Source organism: Cyprinodon variegatus, unplaced genomic scaffold, assembly GCF_000732505.1.
Source record: "Cyprinodon variegatus isolate N-32 unplaced genomic scaffold, C_variegatus-1.0 Scaffold164, whole genome shotgun sequence".
NCBI lineage: Eukaryota > Metazoa > Chordata > Actinopteri > Cyprinodontiformes > Cyprinodontidae > Cyprinodon > Cyprinodon variegatus.
In genome coordinates, this window is record NW_015150617.1 from 540,483 (window position 1) to 560,332 (window position 19,850).

General features: G+C 39.9%; 1 protein-coding gene across 1 annotated transcript in view; it reads right to left on the bottom strand.

Annotated features, from left to right (window-relative positions):
* Positions 1-12,591, bottom strand: part of eapp (E2F-associated phosphoprotein) — a 22,044-nt gene extending 9,453 nt beyond the window's left edge. The window contains exon 1 of the mRNA XM_015378093.1: positions 12,437-12,591. Within this exon, the coding sequence (XP_015233579.1) occupies positions 12,437-12,591 (155 nt within the window). The remainder of the gene's footprint in view (positions 1-12,436) is intronic.
* Between the last annotated feature and the right edge of the window lie 7,259 nt (positions 12,592-19,850).

The following is a 19,850-nucleotide window of genomic DNA, read 5'->3' on the forward strand; positions in this document are numbered from 1 at the left end:
TCTATGCTTCTTTTTCTATGTCTGCTTCTGTCTCCTTGAACCCCAGTGGGCCTCAGCAGATGGCCGCTCACACTGAGCCTGGTTCTGCTGGAGGGTTTCTCCCTGTTAAAAGGGAGTTTTTCCTCTCCACTGTCGCTAAAATCATGCTTAGTGTGAGGGATTGCTGAAGAGTCAATGAGACAATATAATGCCCTATATAAATAAACTGCGTCACACAGAAATAATCTCATGATCTTGAATTAAGTAAAAATACTTAATTCAAGTTTTTTTTCACTTATTTATGGATTGTTTTTGCAGTGCAGACTCTGTGACCATGTTGTTATTTTCTTATTTTTTTTTCTTATTAACACTAAATTCATTAAATCACCACGAACATATTCGTTTTAGATCTAGATATTGATGCACTGATTATTCCTGCTTCCTTTAATCAACAGAAAACACATTATGGGAACAACTTGTAAATACATTTTAGCTTGAAAAAGTTCAGATGTGGGTAACTAGACGTGAAGTTTTCCAAAAGAAGCTTCTTCAGTTCTTACTACTGGTGTGGAGCAACGACATTAATATACTGTCGTCCTCCACCACCAGTTAGAACTGAAGAAGCCTCTTGGACGAGAAGAGAAACGTCTTCTAGAAAACTTCATGTCCAGTTGCCTAAACTGAACTTTTTATTTTTTATTTTCTGCTGTTGCCTGTATTCCAACCCCTGGGAGCCATATTACGCAATGATAGTTGGCCTTGTTGTGTAAGTTTGTTTGAGTCAGACAGCTGCAGTCATTATTGCATCCCCTTTAAACTCTGTAATGGTAAAGATTTATGTCTTTTACTTTCCGTTTTGAACAAAATACTTTTTTGAAAAACCACAGAGAGATGAGACAACAGAAAGGCACCTTGCTACAAGAAGTCCTTATTCTTTGACGTAATTTGTCTCCGAAAAAGTAGGACAGCCTTTCATTGGGATCTTTTTCTTCAGCAGCACCTTTATCTACGATATGATACGTACGTTCTGACAGTATCTCACCTGATTACCTGAAATCACCACGCTTGTTTTTTTACACAGCACTAACTTACCCTATACAGTCGACTGGACACAGCAAAAACTAAAAACAACTCCCATTGTTTTTTTTTATCATAAGCTGCAGAAGAGATAAACAATGTGAGAAGATGCAAAGGGGCTGTTGAGGGTGATCGTTACCCAGGCAGCCACCAGAGAACCTTCCTGTCACCTCACTGGACTGAAGGAGGTGCAAATACAAATACAGTTTGAGAGGATATCTATATTACGACCGGTGCTGTCATGCAGACACACCAAACATGTCTGTGAAACCTTCCCACTCTGCCAAGAATAATAAATTGGCCCCCTTACGTGTAACCGCCTTATCTACATTCCTGCCGTCACTTCTTACGGAGCGTGTGTGACGGCTCTGTCCGTATGCATGGCGTTATTCTACACCCTCACTTAGATCCAGATGGATCTGTCATTTTATCTGTCACACAGCAGAGCACCTCAGAGCCCTGCAGAGAGCCAGGTTAGGGCTGAATGACGGAGTTCATCTGCAGAACTCAGCTTTACGCTGCAACAACAATCTAGAAATAAGTAATTCTACATCATAAATATTCTCAATAGACTAATTTGTATTTCATCCTTCAAAACAATTATATTATCCTTGTTAACAGAAACTCGAAGCTGCTTCTCTATATACTTATTTTTGGGCTGTCTGTTGTGTTTTAAATTGTATTTTATGTATGTATGATTAATGTATTGTATCTGATTTAGCCCTACTTCACTTTTCCTAAATGGTTACTCCTCTTGCACTGCAAAATTTACCCTTATTTTTAGTAGGAACACTGCAAAAAATGGAAATCTAAGTTAGTAATTTTTTCTTAAAGTAAGTGCATTTTTTCTCCAATTGAGGACGGAAGTGAGAGACTTTGCCAATGGAACACAGTTTACATTTAAAAGAAGAAAAAACGATTGCATTATCTTATTTCAAGTTCATATTATCTAATTATCTTATTTTAAGAGTAAAGATACTAATTTCATTGGCAAATCCTCATATTTACCTGCTCAAATTAAGGGTAAATACACTTAATTTAAGAAATTTTTACTTATTTCTAGATTGTTTTTGCAGTGAAAATAAGATGATTTGCCAATGAAATTAGTATTTTTACTCTTGAAATAAGATAATTAGACATTAAGCAATTGAAATAACACAATGTAATAGTTCTTTTCTTATTTTAGGTGTAAATTGTCTTGTTCTATTGGCAAAGTGTTCCACTTACCTCCTCAATTCAAGAAAAAATGCACTGATTTAAAAAAATAAATTACTTATCTTGATTTCAATTTTTGCAGTATGAGGCTGTCAAAAAATGACTTTAATTAAGTGTGTTTTCCCCTCATTAGAGTTGGTAAATAGGACGATATGTCAATGGAATCAGTTTATTTACTCTTAAAATAAGATAATAAGATAAAATGCACTTGCAATAATACAAGGCAATAGTTTTTTCTTATTTTATTGGCAAGTCTCATTTATCTCCTCAATTCAAGAAAAAATTCACTTATTTTGAGACATTTTCGCTCATTATCAGAATGTTTTTGCGGTATTTAGATTTACATTTTTTGCAGTGTATAAAGTAGCTGCTTCTTCTTTTACATTCTGAGGGTTTTTACATTTCAGAACAAAAACAGCTGATTATCACAAGGTCTCTAAAATACTAAACCAAGGTTGCATGAAAAACATTTTAGGCTGCATATTTTTATTACTATTTGTTGTTTATTACATTTGTTGGATTTACAAGTTTTTTTCTTCATCATTCAAAGTCTTTAGCAGGTGTCCTTGAAACAATAAGCAGTTAAAGTCATATTTGGAAACAAAAATATGCCCAATGTAACCGGTTTCCATATATCAACATAAGCTGCACTCAATCTGCTGGTTTTTCTACTTTTATTTAAACGTTAAAGTTCCATTTCTTAAAGGTAAAGTCTAGCCAGCAAGGAACGATCAATGGATCATTATCTATACATAAAACGAATATGTCCGCGGTGATTGAATGAATTTGGCGTTAATCGGTAAAAAATGATCTCCCTGCTTTAGATTTCCAGAGGACTTCACCATTGAAATTCACCAGAGCTATAGTGAAACTGACAATGCCCACGTGCATGGCAGCTGGATGCTGGAATACATCGGGTAAAAGTGAAAAAAAGAGTTATTCCACCTTTCTGATTCCTGATCCTCCACGGACGGGTTGGTCGTTGGATCGCCAACTTGAAGAGGGAGGATTTGCCATCGAACTTCTGGCCAGAGAAAAAACCCGTAATATGTAGCCAACATTTGGAAGAAGAATGTTTTCAAGATGACTTGGATAATAGCGCGTTGTGACAAACACCAGATACAGCACTGGGACTTGATCAACAGCCGATACCGCACCGTGACAATGTCACTAACCAGTAGGTGGCAGTAGTGTTCTTTGACAAACATGGATGCCTCCAGTAAAGCACATTCACATGAAAATTACTCTGAATTAAAAACACTGATCATTTATTGAACAGGATGGAATCATTTCACATTTAAAGAACTTTCAGACGTTTGAATTCTGAATATGAGCGGACGTCTCCTTTAACAAAATGGGAGCTCCACCCACTGACCTGCTCTGCATACACAGGAGAGGCCCCAGCCTCATTATCCTGAGCCACCTCAGATACAGTGCCCCCCCCCCGATGCAGAAGTGTAGGGACCTGATTAAGGGCCGATGTTGGTGAACGGAGACTGTCAGGAAGCCTTTCGATGAGAGCGAAACACACCTGCACGGTTTCTTAATCTCACTCTATGTCTGCCCTGCTCTCTCCGTCACACACTCGCATTCTTGTCTTGCTATATGTAGTGAGGACTTTCTATCATTTTCAACTCTTTCTATGCCCTGACCCTGACAATAAGCCCAAACATAGCCATTACCTGTACAAACCTAAACTCATTTCACAACTAAAGCTCACTGCCAGCAAAAGATCCAGTGAGGAGCAGGAAAATGTCACTTTACGACAGCCGCTCTGCAATTTGATGGTGAAATGGGAAAAATGGTTCTCACTCTGATGCCAAGACAGAAGCACACACACACACACACACACTGACACACACCTGTTCTCCATGAAGGCAAATTAAATGAGTCAGTCCCTTGTTATTTCCTCACACTTACCTTGTTCCTCTTACACCAGGGAATATCTGAAAGACCTGTGTTTGTTCCAGCAGGAGTATTTCCCAACAGTTTGAGTATGAATCACTTCCCTCTTCTCTCCTCTGTTCCTGCCTGCAGTCCTTCAGGTCAATTAACCCCCTGCAGTGATTTCAATTCAAAATACTCCCTTTTCAAGCCCCACGTATATTTTGTCATTTCCAGAGAAGTTATTAGACTTAGTCTAACTTTATTGACATCTTTTACCCACAGAGCAAAACGAAATTTCGTTCGTTACAGCTTTCAAGACATTTCTATTTCTAACGTGCAGCAGTGCTAAAACGTAAACATGGTGATCAAATCTAAACATAAGACTGAGATATGATTTACAGTTTTTCTAAAATTCAGCACTTTCTTCCGCCCCCCCCCCCCAGTTTTATTCAAAATTCAGCAGTCTAATGGCGGTGAGGAAGAGGCTGTTTTGGAATCTGCTGGACCTACATCGAATGCTGCGAAGCCTTTTCTCAGAGGGAGAACAGTCATTTATAAGGTTACAGGCTTGGACTCGCAGCGCCAGGGGCGTCAGCTAGCCCAATACTATACAAGGGCACAACAGGGCACCAAATAAAATGCAAGCGCACAAGGCGCGCGAGCAAAGAAAGTTTTTGGAATTATTTGTTTGAAAAAAGCATGGGCACAGATAATTAAATGAATAGTACACCCAAAACATGATTAGCCTTCATTTTCTACTCACCCCCATGCTGAACAACACTCTGGAGTACTTTTTTGATATCTCAAATGCATCTGGAGATCTGGGAGGCTTCTTGCTGTCTGCTGACATTCAAATAATGGAGGTCTATGGCGCCCGAGACAGAAAGGTCCATAAAAGTCCACAAAAAACGTGTCAATATTCCTCCATACTGCTCGTCCAATGTATTCCAAGTGTCCTGAGTGGGTAGCATCCAGAATTTACTCGAAACGAAGTCATTTAGAATGTTTTTAGAGCATAAACAGTAGTGTATAGGATTTCCTAAAAGCGAGTTCACGAGTCTACGGAAACCGCGGCAGACCAAACCAGATGAAAGTGCGCATTCAGCGTCTGCTCTGCCGATAATGCAAGCGTAGAAGAAGAAATGTGCTGTTTACCTGTGCAAAGAAAGAAACAACGAAAAAATGTCTGAGGACTTCAGTGTTGAGGAAGAGCATGAGTTCTTTGCCGAGCTGAATGCGCACTTTCATCTGGTTTGGTCTGCCGCGGTTTCCGTAGCGTCATGAACGCGCTCCTTAACAGATCAGCAGGAGGGATGTACCCAGAGGGTCCAGAGGTTTGTCGGCAGGCAGAGGGCTGAGGGCTTAGGCAGAGACTGATCGAGTGCAGGCAGGCAGATTCCAGAACTGAGTCACGTCCAGGTTTCAGGTTTTCAGACAGATCTGGTTCTGTAGGCACAGAGAGAGAAAACTGGATCAGGCAGGATCACGCAAAGCACAGAGAAAAGATCAGGCAGGTTGGCTCAGGTCTAGCTGTAACATTACTGGCTAACACTCTGGCACTGGAGTGTCAGTCTCCGCCTCATTAAGAAGGAGTCTCCTGATAAGCAGATTGAAGACAGGTGTAGCAGTCAGCTCATGCTCCCAGGAGATCTCGTGCGCCCTCTGGTGGAGAAAGTGGACAAACCTCCAGATCCCAACAATTTATATGAATGCCAACAAGAAAAACCTCATAATATCGGTAGCCCTTCTTATGACCATAGAGGATGAAAAAATAGTGGACTACAAATTTCCTAGAAAGCACCTTGAAAAGTATTTACCATCAATGGTCACTCAACTAGCAGATATATCCCAGAATGCTTTGCGATGAGAGCTCTCATCGCAAAGCAATATGGAAATTGTTGTGGCAGCAGTGACTAATAACAACATCCAGTCGGCACGGTGCGAGGAGGCGGAGTTGTGTGACCAAGAGGAGTGAAAAGTGGTGATCGTCTGTCCGGTCAACAGTCAGTTAACTGAGTTCACTGTAAAGTTCACCGTATATTCCCCACTCTATACAGTTATTAAGGGATTTACAGGTTAGGGCAGATTTTTGGACTCAGCCAGTGAGTCATTCTGTTGATGATTTGAATGAATTAATCGACTCACTTTAAAGGATGGGAATATGGAATACAACTCTCTTTGTCTTCAGCTTTCTAGCAGAAATCTGAAGTGTTGTTGCAAAGACTTACTGGTAAAATCCACCTTGACAAAACCTTGACTATATATCAGACAGCAAATCTAGCAAGACACCGCTGCCACAGAATATAGAATAGATTACGTATAAATATAGCTGTTGTTTTCAAAGGCAAATCATCACTTCCACATGCTGGCTGGAAATTCCTACAATATTAATCTTATGTTCTTTGCAGCCTCCCCGATCAGTTTTTAAAGCATCTATTTATCTTTACTAGTTACAGCCTTTACTGCACGATAACACTGCATTGTTTTTTCTTTTTTTCAAATATGCCATAGCTATCACATTTGTTACCCTTGCATATTTATTTAGTATCTGTAGTCACATTTTGTGTGTGTGTCACTTCCTCTTTTCCAGTCAATTGTTCAGCTGGTATTAGCTTGTCAGAAACACTGAAAAGCTCATGATAAAGTAACACAGAACAGGCGATGGAGAGATACAAAAGTCCAGCTGTGGAAAGAGTGCAGGAAGAGTGAGGCGGATGTTTAGAAAGGGTAACTTCCAGAGCGTGGCCCGGGTTATTACCATTGAAATTAAACACACAGTCTTACACACACACACACACACACACACACACACACCCACACACACACACACACACACACACACACACACACACAGGGAGAAAGAGACACACACTCTTTGGCTTTCAGTGGGATGTTTCACAAACATAATTCTCACTAAGACACGTTCCTTTCACAATGTTTGATTGGGTGTTTTTGAAAGAAGTTGGCTTCTGCCTGGTATTTTTCCTGCTTATCTGTTGCCTGATGAAATTAACTGAATTGCTTATTCGTATTTTAATTAAGTTTCTTTATCATTGGGAGTTTGAGTGATTTTTAGGAGTATTTATTGCCAGTTTAATGAAGTATTATTTAGCTGCAGACGCAGTGGGAGAGCAGCTGAACAGGCATACACACAGCAGGTGGCCTAAACACAAACACACACACGTCCCCACAAATCCTACAGACGAAAATTATTGCAACACATGCATCCATGATAACAAGTGAGAAGATTTTACACAAACACAAGCATTCGAGGATCTGTTCCCCCACCTCGCTTTGTTCCAGACCAATGTTCTCGGAAAGCAAAGATGCTTCACCTCCCTTCACAGGAGGTGAAGCAAAGCCAGGGTGAAGTGTGTGTTTAATCAAGGTTTTGATGTAACTGTGTCACTTCCTTCTTGCATATTATGCTAAATTCACATTATAAACATTTTGTAAGTGTGATATGTGTCCCAAAGCCTCTGAATGAGATTTACAAGTTCACCACTATGTCCAGAATTTCCCCACTGTGGGACAATAAAGGGATTATCTATTTTTTTATTTATTGTTGTCCTTCTCCACCTCTTAGCTAATGTGTGCTCTAAATGGTCTCATGATGTCAACATGGGAAATAAGCTGTCCAGAGTGGTCTGTAGCAGCTCATAGGTCAAGCTACGGCCTTCCTGTAATGTATTATTCCATGCTACTTTGCTATCTTTATGAACTCTGGCTGTTTTTATGGTTGCGGGTTGAGGGGGCAAGGCCTTTGGGGGGACAGGGGCATGGAAAGTATAAAATGTGCTTGATAAAATGAAGGCTAGGCTTAAAACTTTCCTTTTTGATAAAGCTTCTAGTTAGAGTGGCTCAGGTTATCCTGATCTATCTCTATAGTTCTGCTGCTATAGGCTTAGACTGCTGGAGGACATAGGGACCCCTTTTTCATCATTCTGCTTCATTCTATCTCTATTCTCCCACTCTGCAGAATCTGTTAGTTCAATCTCTAACGTTCTGCTCTCTCTGCTTTTTCTCATAGTAGCTTCATCTGGTCTGTTCCTGTTTGGCTGTGACTCCATCCTGGAGAGAAATATCAGCTGTGCTGCTGCCATCAACACCTTTGTTTATAAATGTTGGAGATCGGCCTGTTTTCCAGTGTGGTCCTGTTTCTCTGACCGTGACTGAGTGGATGTGCTCTCTTCATCCTCTGACATGGGAGCTGGCTCGGAGCTCGTCTGCCTGGCTGTGTGTCTCCTGGATGGGGCAGCCTTTTACAGCTGCTTTTTGTATCTCTGCTTCTGTCTCCTTGAACCCCAGTGGGCCTCAGCAGATGGCCGCTCACACTGAGCCTGGTTCTGCTGGAGGTTTCTTCCTGTTAAAAGGGAGTTTTTCCTCTCCACTGTTGCTACAAGCATGCTTAGTGTGAGGGATTGTATTTGAGTCAATAAGTCGATGCAATCAGCTGGTTTTCCTTAGATAGAAAACTTTGTATCAATCTGACTGGATGATCTGGTGAACTGTAAAGTGCCTTGAGATGACATGTGTTGTGAATTTGGCGCTATATAAATAAACTGAATTGAATTGAAATTGATTTCATGAGTATATTTCACATCAATTAGCCTGTTGAGCCCGCTCTCGAATGGCTGTCAGTCTATGCCAAATTCTCATGGAGGCTTGAGGCTCTGTGCATTGATGCAACCAGCAAGAAAGTAGTTCACTGACTGGATAACAGTTAAAATCAGTCACTTCCAGTGTGGCTTAGTCTATTTTGGAATCTATGGAGCATGGGCGTACCGGGGGCTGGCTGCTTGATTCTGATTGGCAGAACATGCTAAAAGATTTTTGACTTGTCAGACAGAGGGGAAGTTTGCCTCATTAGACTGATACTAGACAGGAAAAAGCAATCACTCTGTCTGATATAGCTAAATTCAATACAAAGACAATTCACTGCTTTACATGACTTAAACAATAAAATAGAAGGAAAAATAGAGCAGAATAAATTCAAGTTGTAAAACAGATAAACGACAAACTTAAGCTATTGACACTTCAGATAACTGCAATAACTTTTTAACTTTGACTTCAGAGAATTCCAACATTGAACACCTTTACGGTCTTCTGTTAATGTTTTCCAGATCCGTGGAACATGGGAACTACATGCTGCTTCTCCATGTTTGGTTCTAGTCCTGGGTGGACAGAGTAGGTTCGAGCTAGAAGACCTGAGTAGTCTGGGAGGTTGATACACTGACAATAGATCTGTTATGTAATGAGTTGCTGATCCCTTCAGTGATTTATAGACTAACAGAAGGAGTTTAAAGTCTGTTTTCTGAGCTACACTCTCCTGATTTGTCTGAAGATAATTAACTCAGTTCAAATTCTAGTTGCAGAAAATGATGGCACATCTACATACTAACCCCTTCTAAGCATCTAGTCAACACTCTGAAGGATGTGGGTCAACTGCATAGTTATGGTAACTGATCTTGTTGCTTGCTATAATCTGAGCTAAGGGAAGCATGTTGATATTAAAGGGACCCAAGAATGGAGCCTTGTGGAACCCTGCATGGGATTTTTCTTGTCTGTGATTAAAATTTCCCTTCTAACATGAATTCCGTGTCAGCTAGGATTTAAATCAGTCCATGCCATACTAGAAAGGTCGACACAGTTTTCTAGATGCTCTAATAATATCACAACATCAACAATGTAAAACGCACCTTAATCAGGGCAGTCTGATTGTTTGTAGGGAAACATGACTGGAAGACATCATAGTAGGTGTTAATTGTTAAGAAACCAAATATGTAACTTTAGAAACACAACCTTTCAATTATCACATTTATGAAGGGAAGGTTTGAGATGGGCCTGTAGTTCTGCAGGGCCAATTTGTGCAAGCTTCTTTTTTTCAACAATGGTTTGAACATTGCTTTTTTTTGGCCTTGGGTTTTTTTTTTATTTAAATCAAATCAGGCTCTAAAAAGGCAAAACCTCCATAATAAAACCTGTGGATAAAACATCAAGACAGCAGGAAGAGGAGCTTAGCTGCTCAACAATTTCTTCTATTAGAGATAGGAGAATTTGTTAACCTGTCGACTGTGGCAAACAAGGAGCAAACATGTTGAGGTTTTTGTTGATAATCTCAGAGAATATTGATTATCTTGCATTTTCAGTTGTAAATTTTATCTGTGAAGTCTCTCTTTATGGATTTCATAGTGAACTTGGAGTCCATTGTTTCGCCACCTGCGTTCAGCTTTTCAGCACTCCCTCTTTTCTGTCCTCAGTGCTAGAGCATTTTCCATGGAGATTTCATCTTCCTACAGAAAACCTCACATTAAATGGAGCAATGGAATCAATGTTGTCTGCAACTTTAGAATGGAAATGATCAACCTGCTCATCTACTTAGTTATGGGTAAAGTGGAAGCAGAAGGATAAACCAAGATAATTTCATTGTTATTACCAATGTCTTTTGGTAATAAGATCAGTGGGAAAGACGAGTTCAAAGTAAACCAAAAAAGGATCTGATAGGGCAACGTCAATTACAGAAACATATTTAGACCCCTACTGATGATCAGGTCCAAAATATGTCCTTGAGTGTGGGTTGGCTGTTTGACTGTTAGACTTAGACAAACTTTATTGTCATCTTGTATAGTAACGAGTTGAACTTCCTGCTGGGTTAAACTTCTGGTGGAAGTTAAAAGCAGCCTACAACAGTTAAATGAACATTACCATTTATAAAGTGCAGCGGTGATCATAAACTTAGACAGTGTAAAAGAAAAGGTCAACCAGTTTAAAGTCATGGTGCAAAAGCTATCTATATAGAAAGGTTCAGTGCGGTGCTAAATAAATACATAAATATGGTGCAAAATGCAATAGAACATTGAGTTGTGTTCTATTTAAAGGGATTATGAAAAAATCAGCCACCTTGGTAGTGCAAATATGATGTTTTCAAGTGTGATTCAGAAAATGATTGGAGTTTCAGTTCAACACTGATGGCAGTGGGGAAGAAGCTGTTGCGGAACCTCTTGGTACCTGCAGCAAATGCTGCGAAACCTCTTCCTAGAGGGCAGCAGGGAGAACAGTGCAGGATGGGGGTGTGAGGGGTGACTGATGATGTCACGGGCTCGGGTAAGGCAGTGCTGGGATGAAATGTCTTTAATGGAGGGAAGAGGAGCCCCCATGATCCTCTCTGCTGTTCTCACCTTCTTCCAGTCTGAGGCGCTGCAGCCTCCACACCACACAGTGAGACAGCTGCTCAGAACGCTCTCTATGGTGCTTCTGGAGAAGGTGGGGAGGATGGGGGTGGGGGTGGTGGTAGGTGGGCTCTCCTCATTATCCGCAGGTAGTAAAAGCACTTCTGTGACCTTTTGATCAGTGACGTGGTGTGCATACCCTAGAATGTGGTGTTGCTAAACACCTCTACAGCTGAGCTGTTGATGAGTAGTGGAGCGTGGTTAGGCCGGTTCTACCTGAGGTGGACAATGATCTCCTTTGTCTTCTCCACATTCTGGATCTGGCATTTATCTCTGCTCCACCAGCTGCTCCACCTCCTCTCTGTAGTCCCAGTCATTGTTGTCTCTGATGAGGCCCACAACCGCGGTGTTGTCTGCAAACTTCACAGTGCGGTTGGTGGTGAACCTGGGGACGTAGTCGTGTGTCATCAGGGTGAACAGCAGGGGGCTCAGGACGCAGCCCTGAGGAGAGCCTATGCTCAGGGTGATGCCATCAAAAGTGTTCTGTCCGACCCGGACTGACTGAGGTCTAGCAGCCAATATCAAAGGGGTGTGCTGAAACCCAGATGTTCCAGTTTGCCTATCAGATGTTGTGGGATGACGTGCATCCGTACGTCAGTGTTCTTCTCCACCAGGTGTGCTAGGCTCAGATGAAGAGCGGAGGAGAAGGCATCATCAGTGAAACGGCTTGGTCGCTAGGGGAACTAGAACGGGCCGATTGTTGGTGGGAGTCTGGGGACAATCTGTTATTTTACCAGCTTCTCAAAGCCCTTCATCATGATGGGAGTCATTAAATTAGGTAACTTGAGGCTTTGGGACCAGAATAATTGAGGCAGACTTAAAGCATGCTGGCACTATTTCTTGGTCCACTGAGGTGTTAAAGATGTCTGTGAGACACCAAACACCTGACCTGCACACTCTTTGAACAGCCGCCCAAGTGTGTTGTCGGGACTTGGGTACTTCCTCCAGTTGACTCTCCTCAGATTTTTCCACACGTCAGCTGTGTCAAGGCAGAGTGCCTCCTAGGGGGAGGGTGTGTTGTAGTCTGTAATTCCTTCCTCTTTGCTGACCTGATGGCTCGGTTTACGATGGCTCTCGCTGTCCCCAGTGCCTCTCTGTCACCACACTTGAAGGCTGAGTTCCATGCTTTTAGCGTTTTTCGGACCTCCTCAATCATCCATGGTTGTTGGTATGCCCGGGTGATGATGTTCTTTGTGGTGTTCATGGTTGATGTAGGCTGACACAGTCATGGCATACTCATCAGTATTGATCTAATTGTCATATGTTGCTTCAGCTTTGAACATGTACCAGTGAGAGCATTCAAAACAGTCCTGGAGTGCCTCCATGGCTCCCTCAGTCCACACCCTCACCTGCTTCACCGTAGGTTTTGCTCTGATAAGCAGTGGCCTGTATGCAGGAATTAGCATAACAGATAGGCGTCTGAAGAGCTGAGGTGGGGGCGGTGGGCTCCTCTGAATGTATATTTTATGTTAAAGGTAAACCAAGTCTAGAGTGTTCTGTTCCCGAGTTGAAAAGTCCAGGTGTTGGTAAAAAATAAGGAACAGGAAAAGGAACAGTCTTCAAATAGGCCTGTTTTAAACCCCCAGCAATGATGAAAACGCCCTCTGTGTGAGCAGGTTGTAGCTCAGAGGTAGACTGATAGAGAACACTCATGGGTTCTTTAGTATTAGCGCTGGGAAGCACATACACAGCAGTGAAGCAGTAAACATGAAGGTCCGCAGTTAACAGTCAAAAGCTCAATGTCCGGAGAGCAGAAACAGGCGACTAATCTAGCATTTTTACACCAGTTGTTGATATAAACACACAGTCCCCCTCCTTGGGTCTTTCCGCTGAGTTCGAAGTTTCTGTTGGTGTATAATGTGAGCCCCTCGAGGCTAAGGGTCTTGTCTGGAATGGATGACTTAAGCCATGGCTCAGTCAGGATGACAGAGCAGCAGTTAATAAACTCAATTTTTAAAGAAATGTAGGTGATTCAGTTTGTTGTCCAGGGAGCGGACATTGGAGGGCAGGATCGAAAGGACCGGTGGTTTTTAGGAGTTGTTTTTAGCTTCGCTGTTAGCCCGCCTCTGCTTTTGTCGTCGTTCACACCGTCTTTGCTTGCTTCTCCTCTGTTGTGTGCTGTTTGGTGAGTGCTGAATTTTGGGCCTAAGGGACTCGTGCTGGAAGAACTCAGAAACTCCATAAAAGGTCAAAAGTAGTTGTGTTTACCAGTCCAGAAAAAAACACTTGATGACCGTAGCTCAAGCAGGTGCTGGTGGTCATAGACTAACTTACTAGATTAATGTATAGTTTGTAGCTTGCTAGATGTCATACTTGGAAGAAAATGATTGCAAATTGTTGAGAGTTGTAGCAGCTGCTGCCATTACGGGGCCGCCATCTTGGATCATCACCATTGACTGTTGAGTCTGACCAACATTTTTAAGTATATCACACTGCTATTTTGTATCTTTGTCTTCAGGGTTGTCAACCTGTACACCATTCAGAAACATGTCACAGACAGAGCCCTTTACTTGGATAGCCAGGTATTTAAAACATTCAAGTTCACCGGGAAACACTTTCCTACACTTTAGTGAATCATTCAACAGGGTGATAAGTCGTCCCTCTTTTTTAAACAGTCTGTTCTGACGGACAGCATCAGCATCTTCAAAGATTTCTAAAGCAAAATTCCGTTTGAATACAAACTACGGAGAAATTAAAACCAACATTAAAAGAATCGTGCTAGAAATGATTTAAAAACTTGTTTTTCTAAAAAGTTTTTAAAATCTTGGCTTACATTTATAAAATTAAAAATATTTGTCTCCTTAAAATTTTATAGGTATTTTAAATTACAACTAAACATTTTCAGGAAAAAGCCAACTTTATTCTTTACTTGAAACATGACACGTCAATCATACATTTCTAATTTTAACCCATTCAAATATGTACAGTTAATTTCTTATGCATTTTCCGTTTATCTTCGGATATGTTTACCAAACTACTGTCCATCTGGACCTGCAGACACCTGCAGAAGTATTTTCTTGAGTTCTTAAGGTATTTTTTTCTGTTTCCATGATTCCAAACTTCAAGTTTCATCACTTATAAATTCTTCCCTCCATTGGGCTAATTTTCTCATGACATGATTCCCTCAGTTTCAATGATTTTGTGTTTCCCAGGCTGAACACTGAGCAGCAGAGTCAGCTTGCCACTCAGATCAACCATGGCTGCAGCTCTGGTAACTAAACTCAGTCTGACAGTGTTTTTGAAACATGTCTGCAGCTGCTAGTTTATATCATAGGTTGTCCCAGCAGCTGTAACATTATAATCTGAGGCAGCGTGTTGGATTTCACCAAGCTTCATCCTGATAAAAAGAAAAAAAAATTCTTTGTAAACTCTAAATCAGAGTGCAGTTCACCTGCATCTTCGGGCAGAATGCACACCTTGTAGTGACATAGATTTAGTAAACGTTAATCACTTTCCAAGAGGTCTGTAGAGCATTTAAACCCCTACTATTTCGTTTTATGCGCTACAAGCTCTAACTTGTTTATTTACTTTGCAAAAAACATAAAATATGACTCGTATTTATCATTTATATATGGTCCCAAATAAGAGCAAAATCAATTCAATTATTATATTCCAAGAAAACACATCCTTTTTTTCCCAACTGGCCTTTCTGGTGTTTATTTATTTTTTTCTCCATAGTTCAAAAGCAACCTGACAAATCTAAAGAAGGAAAATATGAAAATAAGTCTCTATCGCTGCACTCGATCAATGCTAAATTTAAAAAATGCTATTGCATTAACAAAGGAAAGCAATCATCACTGGGTCTCAGTCTGGGTTTGTCACTTCAATCTGCTGCAGAACAGGAAACCAGCCACTGTTCTTTCCTTTGCCTGAGGTCTTCTCGGTTGTGGTTCGGGACAGGTCAGAGTTTTAATCAAACACACACACCCATGCAGATATGCAAGGCCCAGAGCTGTGAGAATATTTTCTTGAGGCCTTGAGGTGTCAAGAGATCCATCAACCCCAGAGCAACTAATTATTACCTTCCTCTCCTTTCACACTGTCAGTGTGTGTGCGCGTTCTTCTGTGAGTACGAGTATATGCCTGGGCCCCTAGGGGCCATTGGTGTACATAATGGCTTTTTGAGGAGATTGTCGTTTACAAAGACGCTTGATTGACACCTCCTGATGTCTCAATCCAATTAGAGAGAGAGTGAAAGAGAGACAGAAAGGTTCTTTTTTCTGTGTGTGAGTGAATGCGTGTCTGAGCAGACGGACAGACGGAAACGTCAAATGTGAGTCTGCAGGATGAATTTAGGTTGTCTTCGATTATTAATGTTCTTTTATAATTTATAGCTCAGAATAAAAGATAAAGCTATGTATAATAATATTTGTTAATAGTTCATTTGATTATATTTTGCTGACCATCCTTTCAAGGGCTCTACATCCTACATGATGAAATCATTTTAATCACAAATAGAAAATACGTTAAATAGTTTTTATCTTAATTTATTTAAAAATAACAAAATAATCTTAACCAAACTGTTGCATTTTTTTTAATCAAAGAAACGTAATTACAGTGAAATACAATAAAAATATGGGGTTTAAATTGCTGGTAATATAAAAGTATTTTGTAGAATTCTCACTAAGGTGCAAAAAAAACAACAAAAAAACAAAAAATTGTTTATGTTTAATAAAAGTAGTAAACAGAAAAAGAAGTAGTGTTTTACCCTCATGGAATCATGCATTATACACCATAAATATGGTATAATAGCCTTTTTTGTGAAGGTAAAAAAATAAATGTAAAAGATGAATATGTTATTAATATTAATTATATTGTTTATATATTAAGGTATGTAATGTAAGTATTATAATATTGTATATTTGGTCCAGATATTTAACTGTAAATATGTATTTATTTTGTTAAATGAAAAGAATATTTAATTTTATATTTCTATATCTGGAGGTAAAATTGAACATTTTGTGTTCTGTGTTGGAAATTTGTTTTCAAATTGCAACAAATTCATAGTGATGAGTTCAAATTGGCCATTGCTTTATTGTATTAATTTCATTTTAGGGTCTTTCCAAAAATGTTTAATAAGATAAATAATAAATCAGCCAATTATAAACAATATGTACTTTGTTTTTGACAAATAAAAGGATGAGTAAAATCTAATTGATTGCGTTATTTCACCATAAGCGAATATCATATACATGCAGGCTTCCGCCATTACAACCCCGCACCCCCCTGCAACACACTCAGGCGCACACCTAGACCTCTCAGGGTTTTCTATTCAGTCTGAGTAACAATGACCAAGACCAAAACCCAGCATGTCTTAAAAAAACATTCTCTGTGTGTTTTTTAAGAGTAGGAGTGTTTTTTTTAAAGTCTGTGTGTGTGAGTGTGTGTCTGTTGTTCTGTATTTTGCTGTGTGTTGCACTAACAAGGTTCAGGCCTCAGCGTGATGACAATCTTAACGAGCTGTCTGTCGCTCTTCAGCTCAGCTCAGATCTCTGTGTCATTAATGCGCCGTGTGTGTGTGTGTGTGTGTGTGTGTGTGTGTGTGTGTGTGTGTGTGTGTGTGTGTGTGTGTGTGTCGTTGCTATAAATGAAATAATGTCTCAGTGGGAGAGAAAAAACATTTAGTCTCTTTTGGCGCCACAATGTCAAAGTTTAATGGCTGCTGCCTCCAGTACGTGTCTTTGTGTGCATTTGAAGGTGTGTTTTTCTTTTTTTGGTGTTTTGGACAAAAATCCTTCTTTTTCATTTTTTGTTTTATCTTAATATTAAATAACTCTAACTTCACCCTTTCTAACTTTGAAAATATTTCCAAAAGATTTTTTTTAAACATTTTTAAAAAATTTTTCCAAAGTAATTTTGGGACGCTGACCTTAAAACGGATAAATGGGAAAATCCTTATCTTTGCAACTCAGATCAAAAAACACTGCATTGTCACAATTATATTTTAATTATATTCCTAATAATTAAGAAAAAGGAGATTAAGATACATAAAAAAAAAAAAAAAACTGCTGAGCTGTGTTGGAGGACAGAGTGAACTGTTTTGCCATTCTTTTTTAACGATATAGGGAATTATCATGCTTTATTATTCTATTATTTTATTAATATGCTTATTATTATTACATTTGTAATCTTCTTTAGTATTTAAACTAGTTTGTTGTTAGATTTTTAGTTATCCGAGCAGATACCTATATTTATTTTTATATCTTAGGTTTTTATTTTTTTATTTATTTCTTTTTTTATGCTATGGTTGATTATATTTTATTATGCACCGTGGGGTTGAGAGGACTGCAATTTCATCTGTGTAGTATGTTTACCATGTAGCACATTTTACAATAAATTTGAGTTGAGTTATTATTTAAAAAATGGAGCAGTTAAATGTTGACAGATTTCTTTAACCAGCTAAATAATTTCTGATACTTGGCCAACAAAATATGTGTTGCAATATAATGTGACACTGGCCATAAGCAGACTTGTGGACTTTTATTTCAGATCAAGTGGAAACTGGTTAGAGCATCATCCTATGAAACACTGTCGTTCCCAGGAACCCTAGCATAGTGAGAAATTGAACTGGCACCAGCAATGCACACTTCCTCCCAGTTTCCCTCTGCAACGCTGGGGTCAGAGTAATGCTGGCTCCAGAATAATTCCTTTCTAAACCTGCTAATAAGGCTCACATCATCATGTGCCAGGAGGCCAGTAGGATCTCTTAAAACAGGCTCTATCTGAGCGCTTCCTTTGTCATCGAGCTCCAGCAGGGCCGAAGCTGAGCGCCACTTTACACAACGATTTACCGATAGGTTCTTATTGTGTCTTTTTTCAACAGCTGTTTTTTTTTTTTTGTCATTTTATCCTGTTTTTCTGTTGAAGAGCTTAAAGTTTTAAAAGACAGTTTACTTACCATTTACAGCTGAATACTGAGCTCAGTTGCACCAGTTTGCTCACTTTCCTTTCCTTTATCTGGATTGTTTAGGAAATGTTTGTGCATGGTTCCAGGTTGATCCCTCCAGTTCATGACTCTATTTTTTTCCTATACATTGGAGGAAGGCTAGAATAATATCCAACTATCACCTTGTAGCTAAAAAAAAAAAGATAATTTTTCACAGAGCATACTTTTGAAGAAAATCCTTTCTTATCAATTTCTCCAAATTCTGCACATCTTGTTGTTGGACTTCTTCGTCTCCTTTAATGAAACCATTTGAGATGGACACGTGAACAGCCAACCAAAACTGTTGAATCTGTGAAACAATTGGAATTGAGGATTAAGTCAATTGGGAGGAGTGTGGGCATGACTGGGTGCAGTGCGCTTGTGCTCTGAGAAGGTTGCAAGTACCTGGTTTGATCCCCACTGCCTCCGCTCTGGGTTCCTGAGCAAAACCCTTAATCCCTGATTGCTACCGAGGCGCTGCACAATGGCAGCCCACTGCTCCCCAAGGCGATGGTTTAAATGCAGAGGTAAATTTCTCCAATGTGAAATCAATAAAGATCAATTATTATTATAAAAGCTTGTGGCGTGAACTTAGCCCCAATGATAAGGACAGAATAAGCCTGAATCTTCTGCTCTGGGACAGGCTCCACTCTTTGACATAAAACCACGAGTCTCTCCTGACAAACATGCTTCAACCTGCAGGTACAGCCTACTTTGGATAACTTCTACCTACAGATAGCTCAACTAACTAGTTTTTGTCATGGATTTGTTGTTTATCTTTGCTATAGGTGAAGTTCGGACTGTTCCTATAGACACCTATAAGTATAAGTATGTTTCTAATTTGTTCAGGACTTGCATGAAACAACAAGATATGAATGGCACAGGTGGGGGGCCCATATCCAACAATTATTTTCCAATCCCAGCCAAGGCTGTCAGCTGGTCTGGCTCTAAGTGATCTCTTGCTGGTAACTGATATTTACATTTCTTAAGGTAGAACATGAGCAGATCATAGAAATTCACTTCATAATTAGATATCATAGCAGGTACCCGTGGAGGCTGGTGGGGTTTTCTCCAGGGGGGAGCTATAACTCTTAAATCGACATTTACCAAAAACCAATAAAACGTATACTAACGTGTCACACCAGTATATTTACATGAATGCCAACAACAAAAAAACAATATTATAAAATGTTCTGAAAAGTGCTTTAAATCAGTCATAGCTGTTTTATTCCATGCTGCAGGTCCTGATGTTTGAAAAAGGAGGCAGGAAAGAGGAATGAAGTGTTAGCCTGAATAATTCTATAAACCTGTCAATCAGCTGCCCTTTAAAACAGACACTGTGGAGGGAGGAGGTGTGTAAATAAAGTGGCTTTCAGCTCTGGGTGCAGGAGAGCTGCTCCTCAGGATGCTCCTTTCTATGCGTTTAGGAGGAGCTACTGGGCATAGACAACTGTTAAAGGAATAGTACACCCAAAACATGATTAGCCTTCATTTTCTACTCACCCCCATGCTGAACAACACTCTGGAGTACTTTTTTG